At 69.5% G+C, this 14345-nt stretch overlaps 1 protein-coding gene across 1 annotated transcript in view; it reads right to left on the reverse strand.

Annotated features, from left to right (window-relative positions):
* The window catches only part of MUC2 (mucin 2, oligomeric mucus/gel-forming), a 28744-nt gene extending 17092 nt beyond the window's left edge, over positions 1–11652 (reverse strand). The window contains exons 1-26 of the mRNA XM_043582341.1: positions 11577–11652; positions 10460–10730; positions 9764–9878; positions 9393–9483; positions 9200–9309; positions 8869–9079; positions 7158–7283; positions 6500–6617; positions 6169–6307; positions 5970–6077; positions 5814–5883; positions 5524–5661; positions 5261–5425; positions 4744–4838; positions 4363–4489; positions 3851–4106; positions 3707–3759; positions 3483–3583; positions 2961–3112; positions 2634–2772; positions 2295–2405; positions 2031–2210; positions 1685–1924; positions 1006–1162; positions 684–815; positions 62–209 (exon numbers count right to left, since the gene is read on the reverse strand). Coding sequence (XP_043438276.1) covers positions 62–209; positions 684–815; positions 1006–1162; positions 1685–1924; positions 2031–2210; positions 2295–2405; positions 2634–2772; positions 2961–3112; positions 3483–3583; positions 3707–3759; positions 3851–4106; positions 4363–4489; positions 4744–4838; positions 5261–5425; positions 5524–5661; positions 5814–5883; positions 5970–6077; positions 6169–6307; positions 6500–6617; positions 7158–7283; positions 8869–9079; positions 9200–9309; positions 9393–9483; positions 9764–9878; positions 10460–10730; positions 11577–11652 — 3629 coding nt within the window. The remainder of the gene's footprint in view (positions 1–61; positions 210–683; positions 816–1005; positions 1163–1684; positions 1925–2030; positions 2211–2294; positions 2406–2633; positions 2773–2960; positions 3113–3482; positions 3584–3706; positions 3760–3850; positions 4107–4362; positions 4490–4743; positions 4839–5260; positions 5426–5523; positions 5662–5813; positions 5884–5969; positions 6078–6168; positions 6308–6499; positions 6618–7157; positions 7284–8868; positions 9080–9199; positions 9310–9392; positions 9484–9763; positions 9879–10459; positions 10731–11576) is intronic.
* Positions 11653–14345: the final 2693 nt, after the last annotated feature.

Below are 14345 nucleotides of genomic sequence, written 5' to 3' on the forward strand. Positions count from 1 at the left end.
ACGTCACACGTGCGCGTGCGCCCGACCTCCCCCGGGCTCCCTGCAGGACGAACTTAGGTACCAAGACTGGCAGTCCTTGTCGGAGGGCACGGACGCTCCAGGTGGGTAACGGGTGTCCTCGACGTAGCAGCCACACTGGTCGGCCGTGACGCACTTTTTATTGTCCTCGTCGTAGATGGGCCTGTCCTTGGGGCACCGTGGGTAGCAGCCTGGTAGGCACAGGGCACAGGGTTTGGACCGCCACGGAGGATCCCACATCCTCCAGACCCCACCATCGTGCCCACCATGTCAGGGCCTTCTCTCCAGGAGGTTCCTCCGGGAAGTCCTAGGTCCCCCCTTGCTGGGCCCTGCACACTGCCATAGGGCCAAAGGGATGGCCAGGCCCCTCCCAGCCTCCTGGGGAGGTGGGGGAGGGCACTCCCTCCCCAGATCTGCAGGTGGCTCACCCCTTCACATCCCTAGTTCTCAACTCCAAGGCCCTGAGGAGGTTCCCCAGGACCCCTGGGTGAGACACCCGCCCGTCCTGCTTCCTTCCGCCTCTCCGCCCGGGCGGGGTCTTGGCTTCACAGCGAGGTGGGCCTGGTCCGCCCCGGACCTCAGGTCGCCAGCCCCATGGGGCCTCTCCCAGGCGACCCTGCGGGTCTGCAGAGGACCCTGTGCCTCGGCCCCCGGGGCACGCTCACCCTCCAGGTAGGACACGGAGATGTTGGAGTGGATCCCGTTGACTGTCCTGCAGGTCTCAAAGCTGCGGTTCCCACACGGCTCGTAGTGCCACTCGCACTCGTCCGGGGGGTTGTAGTAGTCACAGAAGATGGCTGTGGGGGACGCGGGGTCAGATCCAGGGAGCACGAGGCCAGCTCCCTTCTGGCAGCCCACGCGCCACCCTGGCCCCGAGCAACGGCTCTCAGGAGGGAAAGAGACTGCAAACACCCCATCCCTTGGGTGGGTAAGGAGGGCCAGCCCACCCACAGTGTGGCCCCCGCCCCAGGACAGGCGGGCACTCACGGCACAGGTCTGGCGTCCTCCAGAACACGCAGGCCCCCTCCTTCGTGCACGCCTGGGCGTAGGAGGCCACGGCAGAGCAAAAGCACTCACAGTCCCCGCCCGTATCGCAGGAGCACGAGTCATGGACGCAGGCCTCGTAGAATGGCTTGGGGTCCACCTGGGGGAGAAGACCTCTGTGCCCTGGGCCCGCACTGCCCTCATGGGGCCGGGCCTGCCCCTGCAGCCGAGGAGCTCAGGACCCCCAGGGCAGGGCACGGTCACCCAGCACTAGCCTCCCAGGGGGCCGGCAGGGGAGGTCCAGAGACAGGGGGCCACCCCTCCCCTCCCCCCCCGCCCCCCCCCCCCCACTGCCCGGAGCTTCCGTCCTTTCTCCCTCCCTGGAAGACATGAGGGCTGGGGACCCAGCCAGGGGTCTCCGGGAGGGCCGGGCCTCTGGTAAAGGCCAGAAAATGGAGCTGAAGCTGGAGGAGAAGACGCACATGGTGACCTCAGGGCGCTCCTCAGCGGGAGCAAGAAGGGCCACCCTGCGCAAGGATCCATGCCGTCCACCGCCACGGCCCCGCCTACGGCCCCGCCCACGCGCACAGCCCCGCCCAGGCCCGCCCCCACGGCCCCGCCTACGGCCCCGCCCACGCGCACGTTCCCGCCCAGGCCCGCCGCCACGGCCCCGCCCACGCACCTTGCTGTGGCAGACGGCGAAGACCCGGCTCTTGATGATACTGCACTGCTTCATGGCCCAGGAGAGGCGGTGCGGCCTCAGGGCGCAGGGCTCTGGGGTGAAGCTCACGTCTGGGCAGGTGGGAGCCGCCTTCCAGCTGTTCCCGAAGTCCAGCTCGCTGTCCACCACCATGTGGTCCCTCGTGGTGAAGTCGTTGCTGGAGCGGCGGTCGAAGTTCCCACACAGCCCGCACACCGTGCCCTGCGGAGGCAGCGAGCCCGGGGCGTGGTGAGGCGGCTCCGGCCCGGGAGGGCGGCTCGGCCCCTCCTGCGCCCCGGGGCCCCGGCAGCCGGGCGCCGCCACGCACCTCGTAGGACGGCGCCAGCTTGATGAAGACGGTGGTCCTCTTGTCCCAGATGACGATGACGCCCACGCTGGCCTCTACCACCAGGTACTGGCCCACCTCCCGCGTGGTGTAGGACACGTGGTGGCCCACATCTCGCTGGATCACCGCGCGGTGCTTGCCCTCCAGCTTCAGCTCCAGACTCTGTGCCCAGGGGAGAGGCCCTGTCACTGGGCGCCCGGAGCGTCCCCGAGGGCTCGTGCGTCCCCGGCATCAGGCGGCACTCACCCCCATGAAGATTTTGATGGCCTTGGAGCAGGTGACGCCCGTGGTGCCACAGGGAACATTCTCGGTGATGATGCTGAAGGAGCCCAGTGAGGAGTTCTGGCCACAGTAGTCCTGGGGACCCACGGGGGACGTGAGCCACACTGGCCCGGCCACCGCTGCCCCGGGCCCCCACCCAGCCTCAGCCCTCCTCTGGTAAGAGGGGGCCCTTAACGGCACACACAAGCCCCTCACTCACTCCCCGGGCCCCTCACTGGGGACCCCTTCTTGCTGGGCTGAGAGTGGCTTTAGGACGTGGTGCGGGGCCACGGGCCGGGGGCAGGGCCACGCCGCTGGCCTCACCTGAGCCGCCACGTAGGAGCAGTGTCCATCAAAGTCGTAGTGCTTTCCGTCGAACGTGATGTAGTGGCCACTTCCGTAGATGGAGCAGGAGCCGTAGCACACGGCCTGCGTGCACGCCCAGCGGCCCCTCTGGCAGGTGCTGAGGAGAGTGGGAAGGGGGCCTGGAGGGGCCACGGGGGTGCAAGTCCCCCCACCCCTGCTCAGAGGGAGCCCGGCGGGCCGGGCGCTGTGCGGACAGCCCCGGAGCGGCTCACGAACCACACCCACCCCCCCCACCCCCCCACCCCCCGCCAGAGCTCCTGGGGCCGGGGTCAGCCAGCCACTCACCAGGTGTTGCAGTCCACCTTGATCTTGTCCCCAGGGGAGTACAGGTCCTTGTTGTGCACACAGGGACACTGCTCTTCCATGACGCAGCCGCCGCGGCCGTCATCCAGCAGCCCGTCCGGGCAAACACAGCCGCTGATGCACTCCGTCTGGTACTGCAGGCGGCCGGAGCGGCGTTCAGGGATTTGCTTCGGGGCCCAGAGCTGGCCCCGTCACTGCCGCCCCCTTTCCTGACCCTGGCAGACACCCCTTTGTCCCTTCCCCACCCACAGACCCTGGCCCTCTCTCCTCTCTCGGGCTCTGCCCTGGGCCGGGGTACAGGCGAGGGCTGCCAGCCGAGGGTCCCTAGGCTGGCCACCGTGCCCTCAGTGGGCCGGACGGGGGGCCGACCGGCCACCACCTCCCCTGCCCGGGGACAGGGAGGGCCAGTGAGGCCCGTGTGTGCGCGGGACCCAACATCCAGGTCCCGGGGCCAGTGTGGACGCCTGGGGACACCCTCCCCCCAACGGCGGCCCCCACACGCACGTGGCCGGCAGCCAGCGTCTGGCAGCTGGTGGGTCGCGGGTTCTGGATGGCCAGCGCTGTCAGGTTGTTGCAATCCACGTGGATCTTTGGGGCCTGACAGCCTGTGGGACAGAGGGGGCCGCCTCGGCTCAGTGGAAGTCGGGCTGGGGGCGGGGGGGGGGGGGAGGGCTCAGCAGGCGGGGATGGGTGAGGGGTGGGGAGCCAGGCACACGCAGGCTACTTACGAAGGCCGATCAGCTGGATCTGAATGCACTGAAGCCTGCCGTTCCGGCAAACGCTGAGGGGAAGAGGCAGGAGGTGAACAGGCCCCTCGTGGGGGCAGGCGGGCCCGTGGGTCCCCCCATGCTCCCCAACCCCAGGCCGCCTACCATCGCTCCCCCTGCCGCAGGACCACTTCCCCGGCCTCCAGGTAGAGGCCGCGGTGATAGCAAGAGCACTTGGCCAGGGGCACACAGCGGCCCTTCTCATCCAGGAAGGTGTGGTCGGGGCAGCCGCAGCCGTCCACCGGCGCAAAGCCCTTGAGGCAGTGGGTGTCGGCCTCGGAGAGCGAGCGGCAGGTGGGCTGGCAGGTGGTCAGGTTGTACAGGAAGATCTGTGAGCTGGGGCAGGAGCCCACGTCCTTGTCTGCGGAGGCGCGGGGCGGGCGTGAGGGGCGCAGGGACGGCCCCCGGCCCCCCGCCCCCCGCCCCGCAGGCCGTCCCTGAGCCCCACCCCGGCCAAGGGGCCCACGAGGGCAGTCTCCCTGAGATGGCGCACGGGAACCCCGCCCCCCCCGAACCCCGGGCCGCGGTTCTGGGCCCCGCCCTGCCAGCACGGAACAGCGGGGCTGACCCCTCCCGCCACGGGGGACGCCAGACACCCCGCGGGGGCTGGCACTCACTGCAGACTTGCTCCCGCCACCCCCACAGCATGACGCCCTTGGCGGCGCAGGCGCGGGCGTAGGAGGACAGGGCGGCGCACATGCAGTCCTCGCTGTTCTGGCAGTTACACGTATCGTACCTGCACCTCTGGGGGAAAGTGAGGCAGGCAGTGAGCGAGGGAAGCAGCTCACACACGCACGCGCACACACGCGCACCGGCTCCCACCCCGCAAGGGGCAAACCCAGGCGAGGCACCCCCGCGCGCACACGTGCTGACGGTCGGCCCCTCCCAGGGGGAGCCTCGAGGCCAAGGGTCGGGCTCGGCCCGACGCACAGAGCGCACCTTCCGGGCAAGATCGGGCGACGGGCAGGGCCCGTGCGGGTCCCGCGGGTCCCACCCACCTTGTAATACTCCGAGGGGTCCACGGCTGAGTGGCACCTGCCGAAGGGGGTCTCTGTCTTCTTCAGCAGGGAGCACCAGTGCTCCGCGTAGTTGGCTGCGGAGGACGGACAGAGCCTCAGCAGGGGCAGGCCCCTCCAGCAGGTCCCCTGAGCCCCGCTGCCTGGCCACCCAGCTGGAACCCACTCGGTCCCCTGGAGCCCAGTCCCCTCCAGCCCAATGCAAGGCCACACACCCCCCCCCAGCCGCCCCACGCTCAACCTGCCCTGACCTGGTGGGTGGGAAGGCATGTGTCATGTCCCCAGACCAGCCCCTGGGTGAGGGCCACCACCCAGTGATTAGCGAGCAAGCCTGGCCCCTCCGCGGTGACTCTTGGCGGGCAGCCACCATGGACCCCCCTACCCAGCCACGCGGCAGAAAGCAGCAGCTGGACAGGCTGGCCAGCCGGCCTCCCCCCAGCCCCACCCGGCCAACGGGTCCCGCGGGGCGTCCCGTGCACCCGGAGGGGCCGAGCCTCACCGCTCTCGATGTTGAGGGAGCAGGGGTCCTCCAGCCAGTCCAGTTTGTCGTGGCAACTCGACTGGGCCTTCCACGTGTTGGCGAAGCCGGCCCCCGTGGCCTCCACCAGCCCGCCCGCCGTCTTGAAGTCATCCCCTTCCAGGCCGTTGAAGTTCCCGCAGAGGCCTGAGGGGCCGGGACAGGGTTGGGAAGGGGCGGGGCGCCAGGGGGCAGGCCCCGAGCGAGCGGGGCCCTTGTGGGGGCGGGCCGAGGGCACCACTCACCCTGCACGCGCCCCTGGGCGGCCTGGTCCAGCGTCACAAACAGCTGCATCACGGGCACCAGCTGCACCTGCAGCCTGAGGCCGAAGGCGGTGTTCACCACGAGGTGGTGGGAGGATGGTTGGAAGATGGAGAAGCTGGCTGCAAGGCAGGGGGCGGGGTCCCCCTCGTCAGCAGGGGTATCTGGAGCTGCAGGGGGCTGCACCTCCTCCAGCGCCACCCCCAGCTGGGCGTCCCATGGACCCACCAGTCATGGCGGGGGGGGGGGGGGGGGGGGAGGGGGCAGGACTCACCAGTCACGTGGGGCAAGTTCACCTGCAGCTCATTCAGCAGCACGCTGCCGTCCGACTTGAAGGCCACCACCTGCGGGACAGGCAGAGGGGACGGTGGGGCTGAGAGGGGCCCTGGGGGCCCAGGGGCGCCGGGCGGGGAGGGGCGGGGGCACCCACGTTCTTCTTCTTGTCGGTCAGCAGCACCACCGTCTTCAGGCAGGTCTGCTTGTCCGTGGAGCCGCAGGGGGCCAGCTCACCCAGGAGGGCATAGGAGTCGTGGTCGCCCTGCAGGGGACAGGGACGGTGGCAGCGACCCACACAGAGCCTGATGCAGGGCCGGGAGCCGGCCGTGCCCGCTCGCCGCCCGGCCAGCTACCTTGACCAGCACGTAGTAGCAGTCCCCGTGGAAAGTGTACTTCTTCCCGTCGAAGGTGGAGATGTGGGAGCCGCCCTCCAGGGCGCAGGTGCCTGGGCATGGCAGGTCTTTGCACACCCAGCGGCCGGCGGTGCAGACGCTGTGGGCCATGGGGCACAGGGTCAGGCTCAGCTGCCCCCCCTCCAGCCCACCGGCCCCTAGCCCAAGGCTCCCAGCCCAGGGCACCCAGCCCAGGAAACCCCCCCAGCCCAGGGCCCCCAGCCCACCGGCTCCCAGCCCCCAGCCCACCGGCCCCCAGCCCAAGGCCCCCAGCCCGGGACCCGGGACCCACCACTGCTCGCAGTCGTTGGTGATCTGCTGGCCGGGCAAGTACAGGTGCCCGTGGACCTTGCAGTGACACTGGCTGACGGGAATGCAGCCTCTGCCCGCAATGTCATCGTACACAGTGCCTGGACGGTAGGGAAGAGACGTTATCCTCGGCCAGCCTCGGAAAACCCCAGAATCCCCACAGCGGGGCTTTCTCCGGCAGGGCCGCAGCCCCGGGCTGGCCTGTGATGGGGCAATCTCCCAGGTGGGGTTGCCAGCCAGGCCTCCCACCCGCAGGCCCCTCTGGTCCTTCGGGGACACCTGTGCCCCCACACATCACCCAGTCAGGGATCTGCCTTGGGAACACAGCCTCCAGACCACCACCCTGGGGGCCTCCAGGCTCTGTGAGCAGGGCAGCGGGACAGGTGCCCTCGGGGTGATGACCAGGAAGGAGTCCTCCCACCGAGACTCCCTGAAGCCCCACTGTGTGCGCTTGGGAGGCGGTCTTCAGCTTCTGTGTCCCTTCTACCCAGTGTCAGGGAAGAGGGCACCGCCCCTCGCGTCCAGCGCCATCGCTGACCTCCCCCCCCGCCCCCCGGTCCCAGGGCACACGGGCCTGGGCGGGCCATCTCAGGGCAGCGCCCACCCACCAGCCACCGCCCCGAGGCCTCCACAGCACACACCTTCCGGGCAAAAACAGCCGTCCATGCGGTGCTCCTCACACAGGTTGCTGATTCCCAGGTGTGAGCAGGTGTCCATGCAGGGTGAGCCGCTCTCCAGGTAAACCATGTTCCCGGGGCAGCTCTTGGCTGCAAAGGCAAAGGCAGGCCCCTGAGCGGACATGTACGCAGGGGTACAGGGGGCCTGGGGTGCGGGGGGCCGGGGTGCAGGGGGGCCGGGGTGCAGGGGGCCGGGGTGCAGGGGGGCCGGGGTGCAGGGGGCCAGGGTACAAGGGCCTAGGGTACAGGGGCCGGGGTACAAGGGGGCCGGGGTGCAGGGGGCCTGGGTACAGCGGGGCCAGGGTCTAGGGGGCCCAGGGTACAACGCAGTTGGGATGCAGGGGGACCAGGATGCAGGGGGCCCAGGATTCAGGGGGTACGGGGGGCCGGGATGCAGGGGGGCCGGGGTACAAGGGGGCCGGGGTGCAGGGGGGCCGGGGTGCAGGGGGCCGGGGTGCAGGGGGGCCGGGGTGCAGGGGGCCGGGGTACAGGGGCCGGGGTACAAGGGGGCCGGGGTGCGGGGGGCCGGGGTGCGGGGGGCCGGGATGCAGGGGGGCCGGGATGCAGGGTGGCCGGGGTACAAGGGGGCCGGGGTGCAGGGGGGCCGGGGTGCAGGGGGCCGGGGTACAAGGGCCTAGGGTACAGGGGCCGGGGTACAAGGGGGCCCAGGGTACAACGGGGTTGGGATGCAGGGGGACCAGGATGCAGGGGGCCCAGGATTCAGGGGGCCCGGGGTACGGGGGGCCGGGATGCAGGGGGGCCGGGATGCAGGGGGCCGGGGTACAGGGGGCCGGGATGCAGGGGGGCCGGGATGCAGGGGGGCCGGGGTACAAGGGGGCCGGGTGCAGGGGGCCGGGGCACAAGGGCCTAGGGTACAGGGGCCGGGGTACAAGGGGGCCGGGGTGCAGGGGGCCGGAGTACAGGGGGCCGGGATGCAGGGGGGCCGGGGTGCAGGGGGCCGGGGTGCAGGGGGGCCGGGGTGCAGGGGGCCGGGGTACAGGGGCCGGGGTACAAGGGGGCCGGGGTGCAGGGGGCCGGGGTACGGGGGGCCTGGGGTGCGGGGGGCCGGGATGCAGGGGGGCCGGGATGCAGGGTGGCCGGGGTACAAGGGGGCCGGGGTGCAGGGGGGCCGGGGTGCAGGGGGCCGGGGTGCAGGGGGGCCGGGGTGCAGGGGGCCGGGGTACAATGGCCTAGGGTACAGGGGCCGGGGTACAAGGGGGCCCAGGGTACAACGGGGTTGGGATGCAGGGGGACCAGGATGCAGGGGGCCCTGGATTCAGGGGGCCCGGGGTACAGGGGGGCCGGGGTGCAGGGAGGTCAGGGTACAAGGGGCCAGGGTACAGTGGGGCTGGGGTGCAGGGGGCCCAGCGTACTATGGGGGGGGGGGCCACGATGCAGGGGGCCCGGGGCGCAGGGGGCCGGGATGCAGGGGTGCCGGGGTACAAGGGGGCCGGGGTGCAGGGAGGCCGGGGTACAGGGGGCTGGGGTACAGCAGGGCCGGGTGCAGGGGACTAGGGTACGGGGGGCCAGGGTACAAGGGGGCCGGGCTGCAGGGGGCTAGGGTACGGGGGGCTGGGGTACAAGTGGGCCGAGGTGCAGGGGGCCGGGATGGCCCCGCCCTGAGGGCCCCGCGGTGCCCACGCCCCCACCCGCCCGGCGGCACCGCGGCGCTTACGGCAGAACTTGGGGGTCCTCCAGGTGCCCGGCCGGCCGCCCGCGTGCGAGCACTGGCGGGAGAACTCGGCGAGGCTGCTGCAGACGCAGGAGGCGCCCAGCGGGCACCGGCAGCGGTCCTGCGCGCAGGCCTGCACGTACAGCTCCAGCGGCACCAGGCCCAGGCAGTCCTTGAAGGCCGAGCCCGTCAGCAGCCTCTCGCACTCGGCGCGCTGGCAGACAGACGCGGGGGTGAGGGGATGAGGGCCGCTCCCGCCCTCCTCTTCTCCGTGACACCCCAGACGCCCCCCCCCTCCCTCCCGGGAACGGCTCCTCCCCCGCCAGCGACTCACGTGCTCCGAGCAGGACTCTCCCGCGGGCTCCTCCTCGGGGTCCTCGCACACCGCCCCAGGCTTTTTGATCTTCTGCATGTTCCCAAACTCGATGGCACTGAAGGACACACCTGGGGGCGCAGGCCTGTCAGCGGGGCAGCGGCAGGGACCCAGCGCCCCCGCCCCGCCCGCCAGGCCCCCAAGGAGACCCTACCGTCAGAGAGGAACTCTGAATAGACGTGCAGGCCGTTGTAGTCCCCGCAGAGGCCACACGTGTGGTTCCGGAACTTACTGTCCAGCTCCAGCTGGAGGGGGAACGGGAGGCAGGTGAGCGGGACCACGGCCAGGCTGGTCCCCAGCACCTCCCTCCGCTCGGGCGCCCGGTACGGCAGGAGGCTGGGGTCAGCCCCGGGGTGTCCTGGCCCCGGGGATCGCTGAGGACCGGGACAGGGGTGGGGGGTGGGCGAAGGGCCAGCCCGCCTCCCCCCGCACCCTGGGCCCCGAGGGTCCCCCTCTGCTGCCAATCCGCTCGTGACGGGGGCCGGTCCGCTAGGCACCCCCGGCTGTGGCGGGGGCTGCACCCACCATGAGGGAATCTTCCCGGTTCCACATGAGGGTGAGTCCCGCGCGGGAGTAGACCTTGGTATAGACGTCGCTCTTCTCAATGAGCAGCCCGGGGCTATAGTGCGGGGTGCTGACCCTGGGGAGGGGCGCCGGGCGGGAGTCACGCGCAGGCCCACACAGTCACCCACTGCCCAGAGGGGACTGAGGCTGCACGTCCTGTGGGTGGGGTGGCCTCCGCTCCCAGTGCCAGGGCCACGGATGGCGTGGCCACCCTCCGGGGCAGCCGGGGCCGTGGCAGGTCAGCCCTGTCCACCTTGGCCGGCTGGCCTCCCGCCTGCCCCTGTCCCTCTTTATGCCCCTCCTCCAGGCCCCAGCTCTGTGCCCCGGGGGCCTATACACAACCCCCTGGGGAAACAAAGGGCACACCCTGCAGGAGGCTGGGCAGGAATGCGGCTTAGAGCCCATTGTTCCCGAGACAATGGGGGACAATAGCTGGGGAGGGGAGAGGGCCTCCCATGGCCCCCCCTTGGGTAACTCGAGCCTGGGTAACAGGGGGGGCCTGGGGCCCCCAGTACAGGATGGGTAAAGCCCCTCGCACCCATGGGGGCTCCTGGCGGGGGCCCATAGGTGTTTGCTGAATGGGTCAGTGACCCGAACTCAAACCCGACACCCTCCTAGCTGGTGGAGGGCCTCGCGGGGCCGCCCAGCCCCACTCACACGGCCCCGTTCAGCACCGCCAGCTGGCGGGTGAGGTAGATAGTGTCGTCTTTGATGTTCAGCAGGATGTAGTCGAGCTGGGGGTGAGCCCCATCTCGTCCCAGGCCCCGCTTCAGGTGCACCGCAAACTCCTTGTAGGAGTCCCTGCAGTCAGACGCAAAGTTGTAGTCGCAGAGGCCCGGGAAGCGGAAGATGTCGCCGTCGAACGTCTTATAGTGGAAGTCGCCCCAAGTGCTGCAGACGCTGTGGCCATGGTTCCGGGTCCTGCCCTCTGGGGGAGCAGGGACACACAGGGTGAGCGGGCCAGGCCCCGGGAAGCCTGTCCCGAGGCCCCGCCCCACAGCTGCCCTCGGGGACCGTCCACGAGGCCATCCTGCAGGACTGGCCCCTGCTGGACCTTCGCCGCCCTGACCAGGGGGTCTCAGCCCCTTGAAAGGACATTTCCAGCCGCCACCCCCGTGCGCCCAGCCTGGCACCAAGTGGGATAGAGGGACTTCCCGGAGCGCAGGGCACCCTGTCCACCTGGTCCAGGGACCCCTGCCCCATCACCGCCACACCCCCTCCGGCATCCCCCTGCTCCCACCGCCCCTCACCCACCAGGATGGCGTCTCTGGGTGCCCACTTTGTGTCCAGACATTTGGGGCCAACTTCCCCCCACCCCCAGTGGCTTTGTCACCCAAATGGGACAGAGACACCCCCATCCCACGTTCCCACTCATCTCAGTCTGGAGTGACCCCTTCGGCACGCGGCCAACACCCCACTTTGCGGAAGGGCTACCTTGGCCTTGGCCTTCCAAGGGGCCCTGACACCCAGCCCCTCTCGACTGCCCCTGCCCACCCTCCCCCCACCCCGACCCGCCAGGCCCCTGGACAAAGGCCCAGCTCAGGTGTTTGCACCTGGCACCACCACCTGGCCACAGACTCTGGCCCGAAGGTCACCTTCAAAGGGATGACAGGCACCCAAGACCACCTTCCCTCCTCCTTCCTTCCACCCAAAGTCGGAGGGCAGGATGCCCGACCCAAGCGGTGCACCCCAGAGGCTGGGCAGAGGAGGGCCTCCGCTCTGAGCTGCCTCGGCCGTCCTGCCTCCCAGGACATGCCACTGACCACCTTCTCACCTCTCTGGAGCTCCGCACCCCCAGCTGAGCTCAGGGCCAGGCAGACGGCCACCAGGCCGGCTAGCGGCAGCCCCATGGTGGCTCAGAAGGGTGGCAGGGGAGAGCAACTGGGGCAGGGGTCCGGGCCTTATATGGCCCAGCAAGACCGGCAGAGGCGGGGAGAGCAGGGGAGGGGCAAAGCGTGGGTGGGGCGTTTGCCAGGTTATCAGGAAAACAGCTGTGGGGGCTCCCGTGGTGTCACTTGGGAAATATTGATTCAAGTTATCTGTGGTTTATCTTTTTATTAGCCCTCAGTAAAGCTAGCCCTTCTCAGACACCCCAGCCCCCATGACCCCGGTTCCGACCAACACGCCCTCCCAGCAGCAAGCGGGACAGGGCCCACCCGGGGAGGTCCTGCGCACCCACATCCCACAGGCCCCTGGCCCCCGCCCACCCTGTCCCACATCCCAGCAGAGCGAGGGTTGCAGGAGGTGCTTCCCTGAGGGGGGCTCCCAGGGAGACCCACTGCCCCGTGTTTGCTCCTCCCTCCCTGCTCTCCCGCTCCGGAGGCCCTGCCCCGACTGGGGCCCTGAGCCCCCCAAGGCAGGGAATGTGTGGGCTCCGGGGAGGCCCAGAGGCTGCCTCATCTCTGTGCAGACTCTGCTCCTTGGCTGGTTTCGGAGGGCAGCCCACTGGGTAACATCAGGCCCCCAGCTCCGCCCGCCCCCTAATCCCCTCCTGTTCCCAGGCTGATCCAGTCTCTGGAGTTACCTGTAACTGAAACTTGGGAAGCCCAGCCAGGGGACGCTGTGCCGAAACGCGTCCTCTGGGACACGGGAGGGCCGGCAGGAGGCTGGGAGTGGACGTCCTCGAGGGGAACGTGGCCCCAGGCTGTCAGCCTCCCCTGCCTGGCCCGGAGTTTTGTCTCCTGGCAGGCGGGGAGAGAACCGAGTCTCAGCCTCCACAAATTACAGTCAAGTCGTCCCCGAGCTTCAGGAGCAGGTGTGGGCGGGGGGCACTCATGTCAACAATCACTGAGACTCTGGATGAGGTGGATGCCCAGAGCGTGGGGGCGTGGGACACCCTTCCTCCCTGACCCAGGCTGCCCTCGGAGACAGTGACCCGGCTAGAGTCAGCACCTTGGCCTGCGCCTCCGTGTGGGCCCTTCCTCTGCAGACAGGACCTCCGCACCACAGTGACAGCACCTAGGGACGAGAAGCTTGTTCACGCCACCCGATGATTCCTGGGGCCCCAACAAGGGGCCGATCCCCCAGGGTCTAAGAGGGTGGCTGGGAGCCAGGGGCAGTGAGCCTGCCACTCCTGGGGGGCCTGGGATGGAGCGCCTCCTCCCATCCCACTGTGCCGCCAGCCCCAGGCCCAGGAACTGTCCTCTCTGCAGGGACCCAGGGACCCAGGCACGAGTATGTGGCCTGAGCCAGGAGCAGCAGGGATTAGGAAACCAGAGCCAGCTGGGCCAGCAGGCCCATTGTGCCACTTCCCCGTGGGGCTGAACAGGCTGGCACTGAGCCCCGGGGAAACCCAGGAACAGGGGCCCCTCACAGCCCCCCAAGGCAGTGATTTTCCATGCCAGGCTTCCTCTGCCCTGCTGGGATTCAGAGAAATCCTGGCCCGACACTGGACACCCAGCCCAGCCCCTCCTGCCCTGAATATGAGAGGCAGGAGTCCTCCTCTGGGATTGAGAAGCTGGGGTCCTCTCCTGGGATTGAGAAGGTGGAAGTCCTCCCCTGGGGTCTGAGAAGGTGGGAGTCCTCCCCTGGGGTCTGAAAAGGTGTGAGTCTCCTCTGGGATTGAGAAGGTGGGGGTCCTCCCCTGGGATTGAGAAGGTGGAGTCCTCCCCTGGGATTGAGAAGGTGGGGCCCTCCCCGGGGTCTGAGAAGGTGGCGTCCTCCCCTGGGATTGAGAAGGTGGGGTCCTCCCCTGGGGTCTGAGAAGGTGGCATCCTCCTCTAGGATTGAGAAGGTGGGAGTCCTCCCCTTGGACTGAGAAGGTGGAGTCCTCACCTGGGGTCTGAGAAGGTGGCATCCTCCCCTGGGATTGAGAAAGTGGGGGTCCTCCCCTGGGATTGAGAAGGTGGGAGTCCTCCCTGGGGTCTGAGAAGGTGGGGCCCTCCCCGGGGTCTGAGAAGGTGGCGTCCTCCCCTGGGATTGAGAAGGTGGCGTCCTCCCCTGGGGTTGAGAAGGTGGGAGTCCTCACCTGGGATTGAGAAGGTGGAGTCCTCCCCTGGGATTGAGAAGGTGGGGCCCTCCCCAGGGTCTGAGAAGGTCAGCCCTACATCTCCTATGTGTAGGGGCAGCAGGGCTGACCTGAGGCCCCAAGGTCTGACCCTGACCCTCTTTGCCCAATTGCAGGGTCTCAGGTGGCACCTGAAGAGCGGTGACATCTGACCGCCAGGCACAGGGTGAGGCTCCGAGTGCGTGGTGGGAAGGAGCCTACAGAAGGCGGCAGTGAACGCTCCATCAGGCTGGGGTGACCAGCGTCGCCCCACCGCCCCCTCCAGAGTCTGGGACCGAGTCCATGCTCATCCCCACCATCGGATCCCCGGTCAGCCCTCGCTACCAGCTGGGCTTTCTCGCCGTGGTCATGGGGCCGCTCACAGGTGAGTCAGTGGGGCGCAGGCTCCACTGCATACAGGGTAGACAAACTGGAAAGTGCCCGGCTGGGGCCACAGATGCCCGGGGCCCTGAGGCACGTCCACCCACCACCTGTGACACACGGACAGACGTGGGAAAGGGACAGTGTGCCCTGGGGGTCTCCCCTCTGCAGCTGGAG

The sequence above is a fragment of the Prionailurus bengalensis genome, chromosome D1, assembly GCF_016509475.1.
Source record: "Prionailurus bengalensis isolate Pbe53 chromosome D1, Fcat_Pben_1.1_paternal_pri, whole genome shotgun sequence".
Lineage (NCBI taxonomy): Eukaryota > Metazoa > Chordata > Mammalia > Carnivora > Felidae > Prionailurus > Prionailurus bengalensis.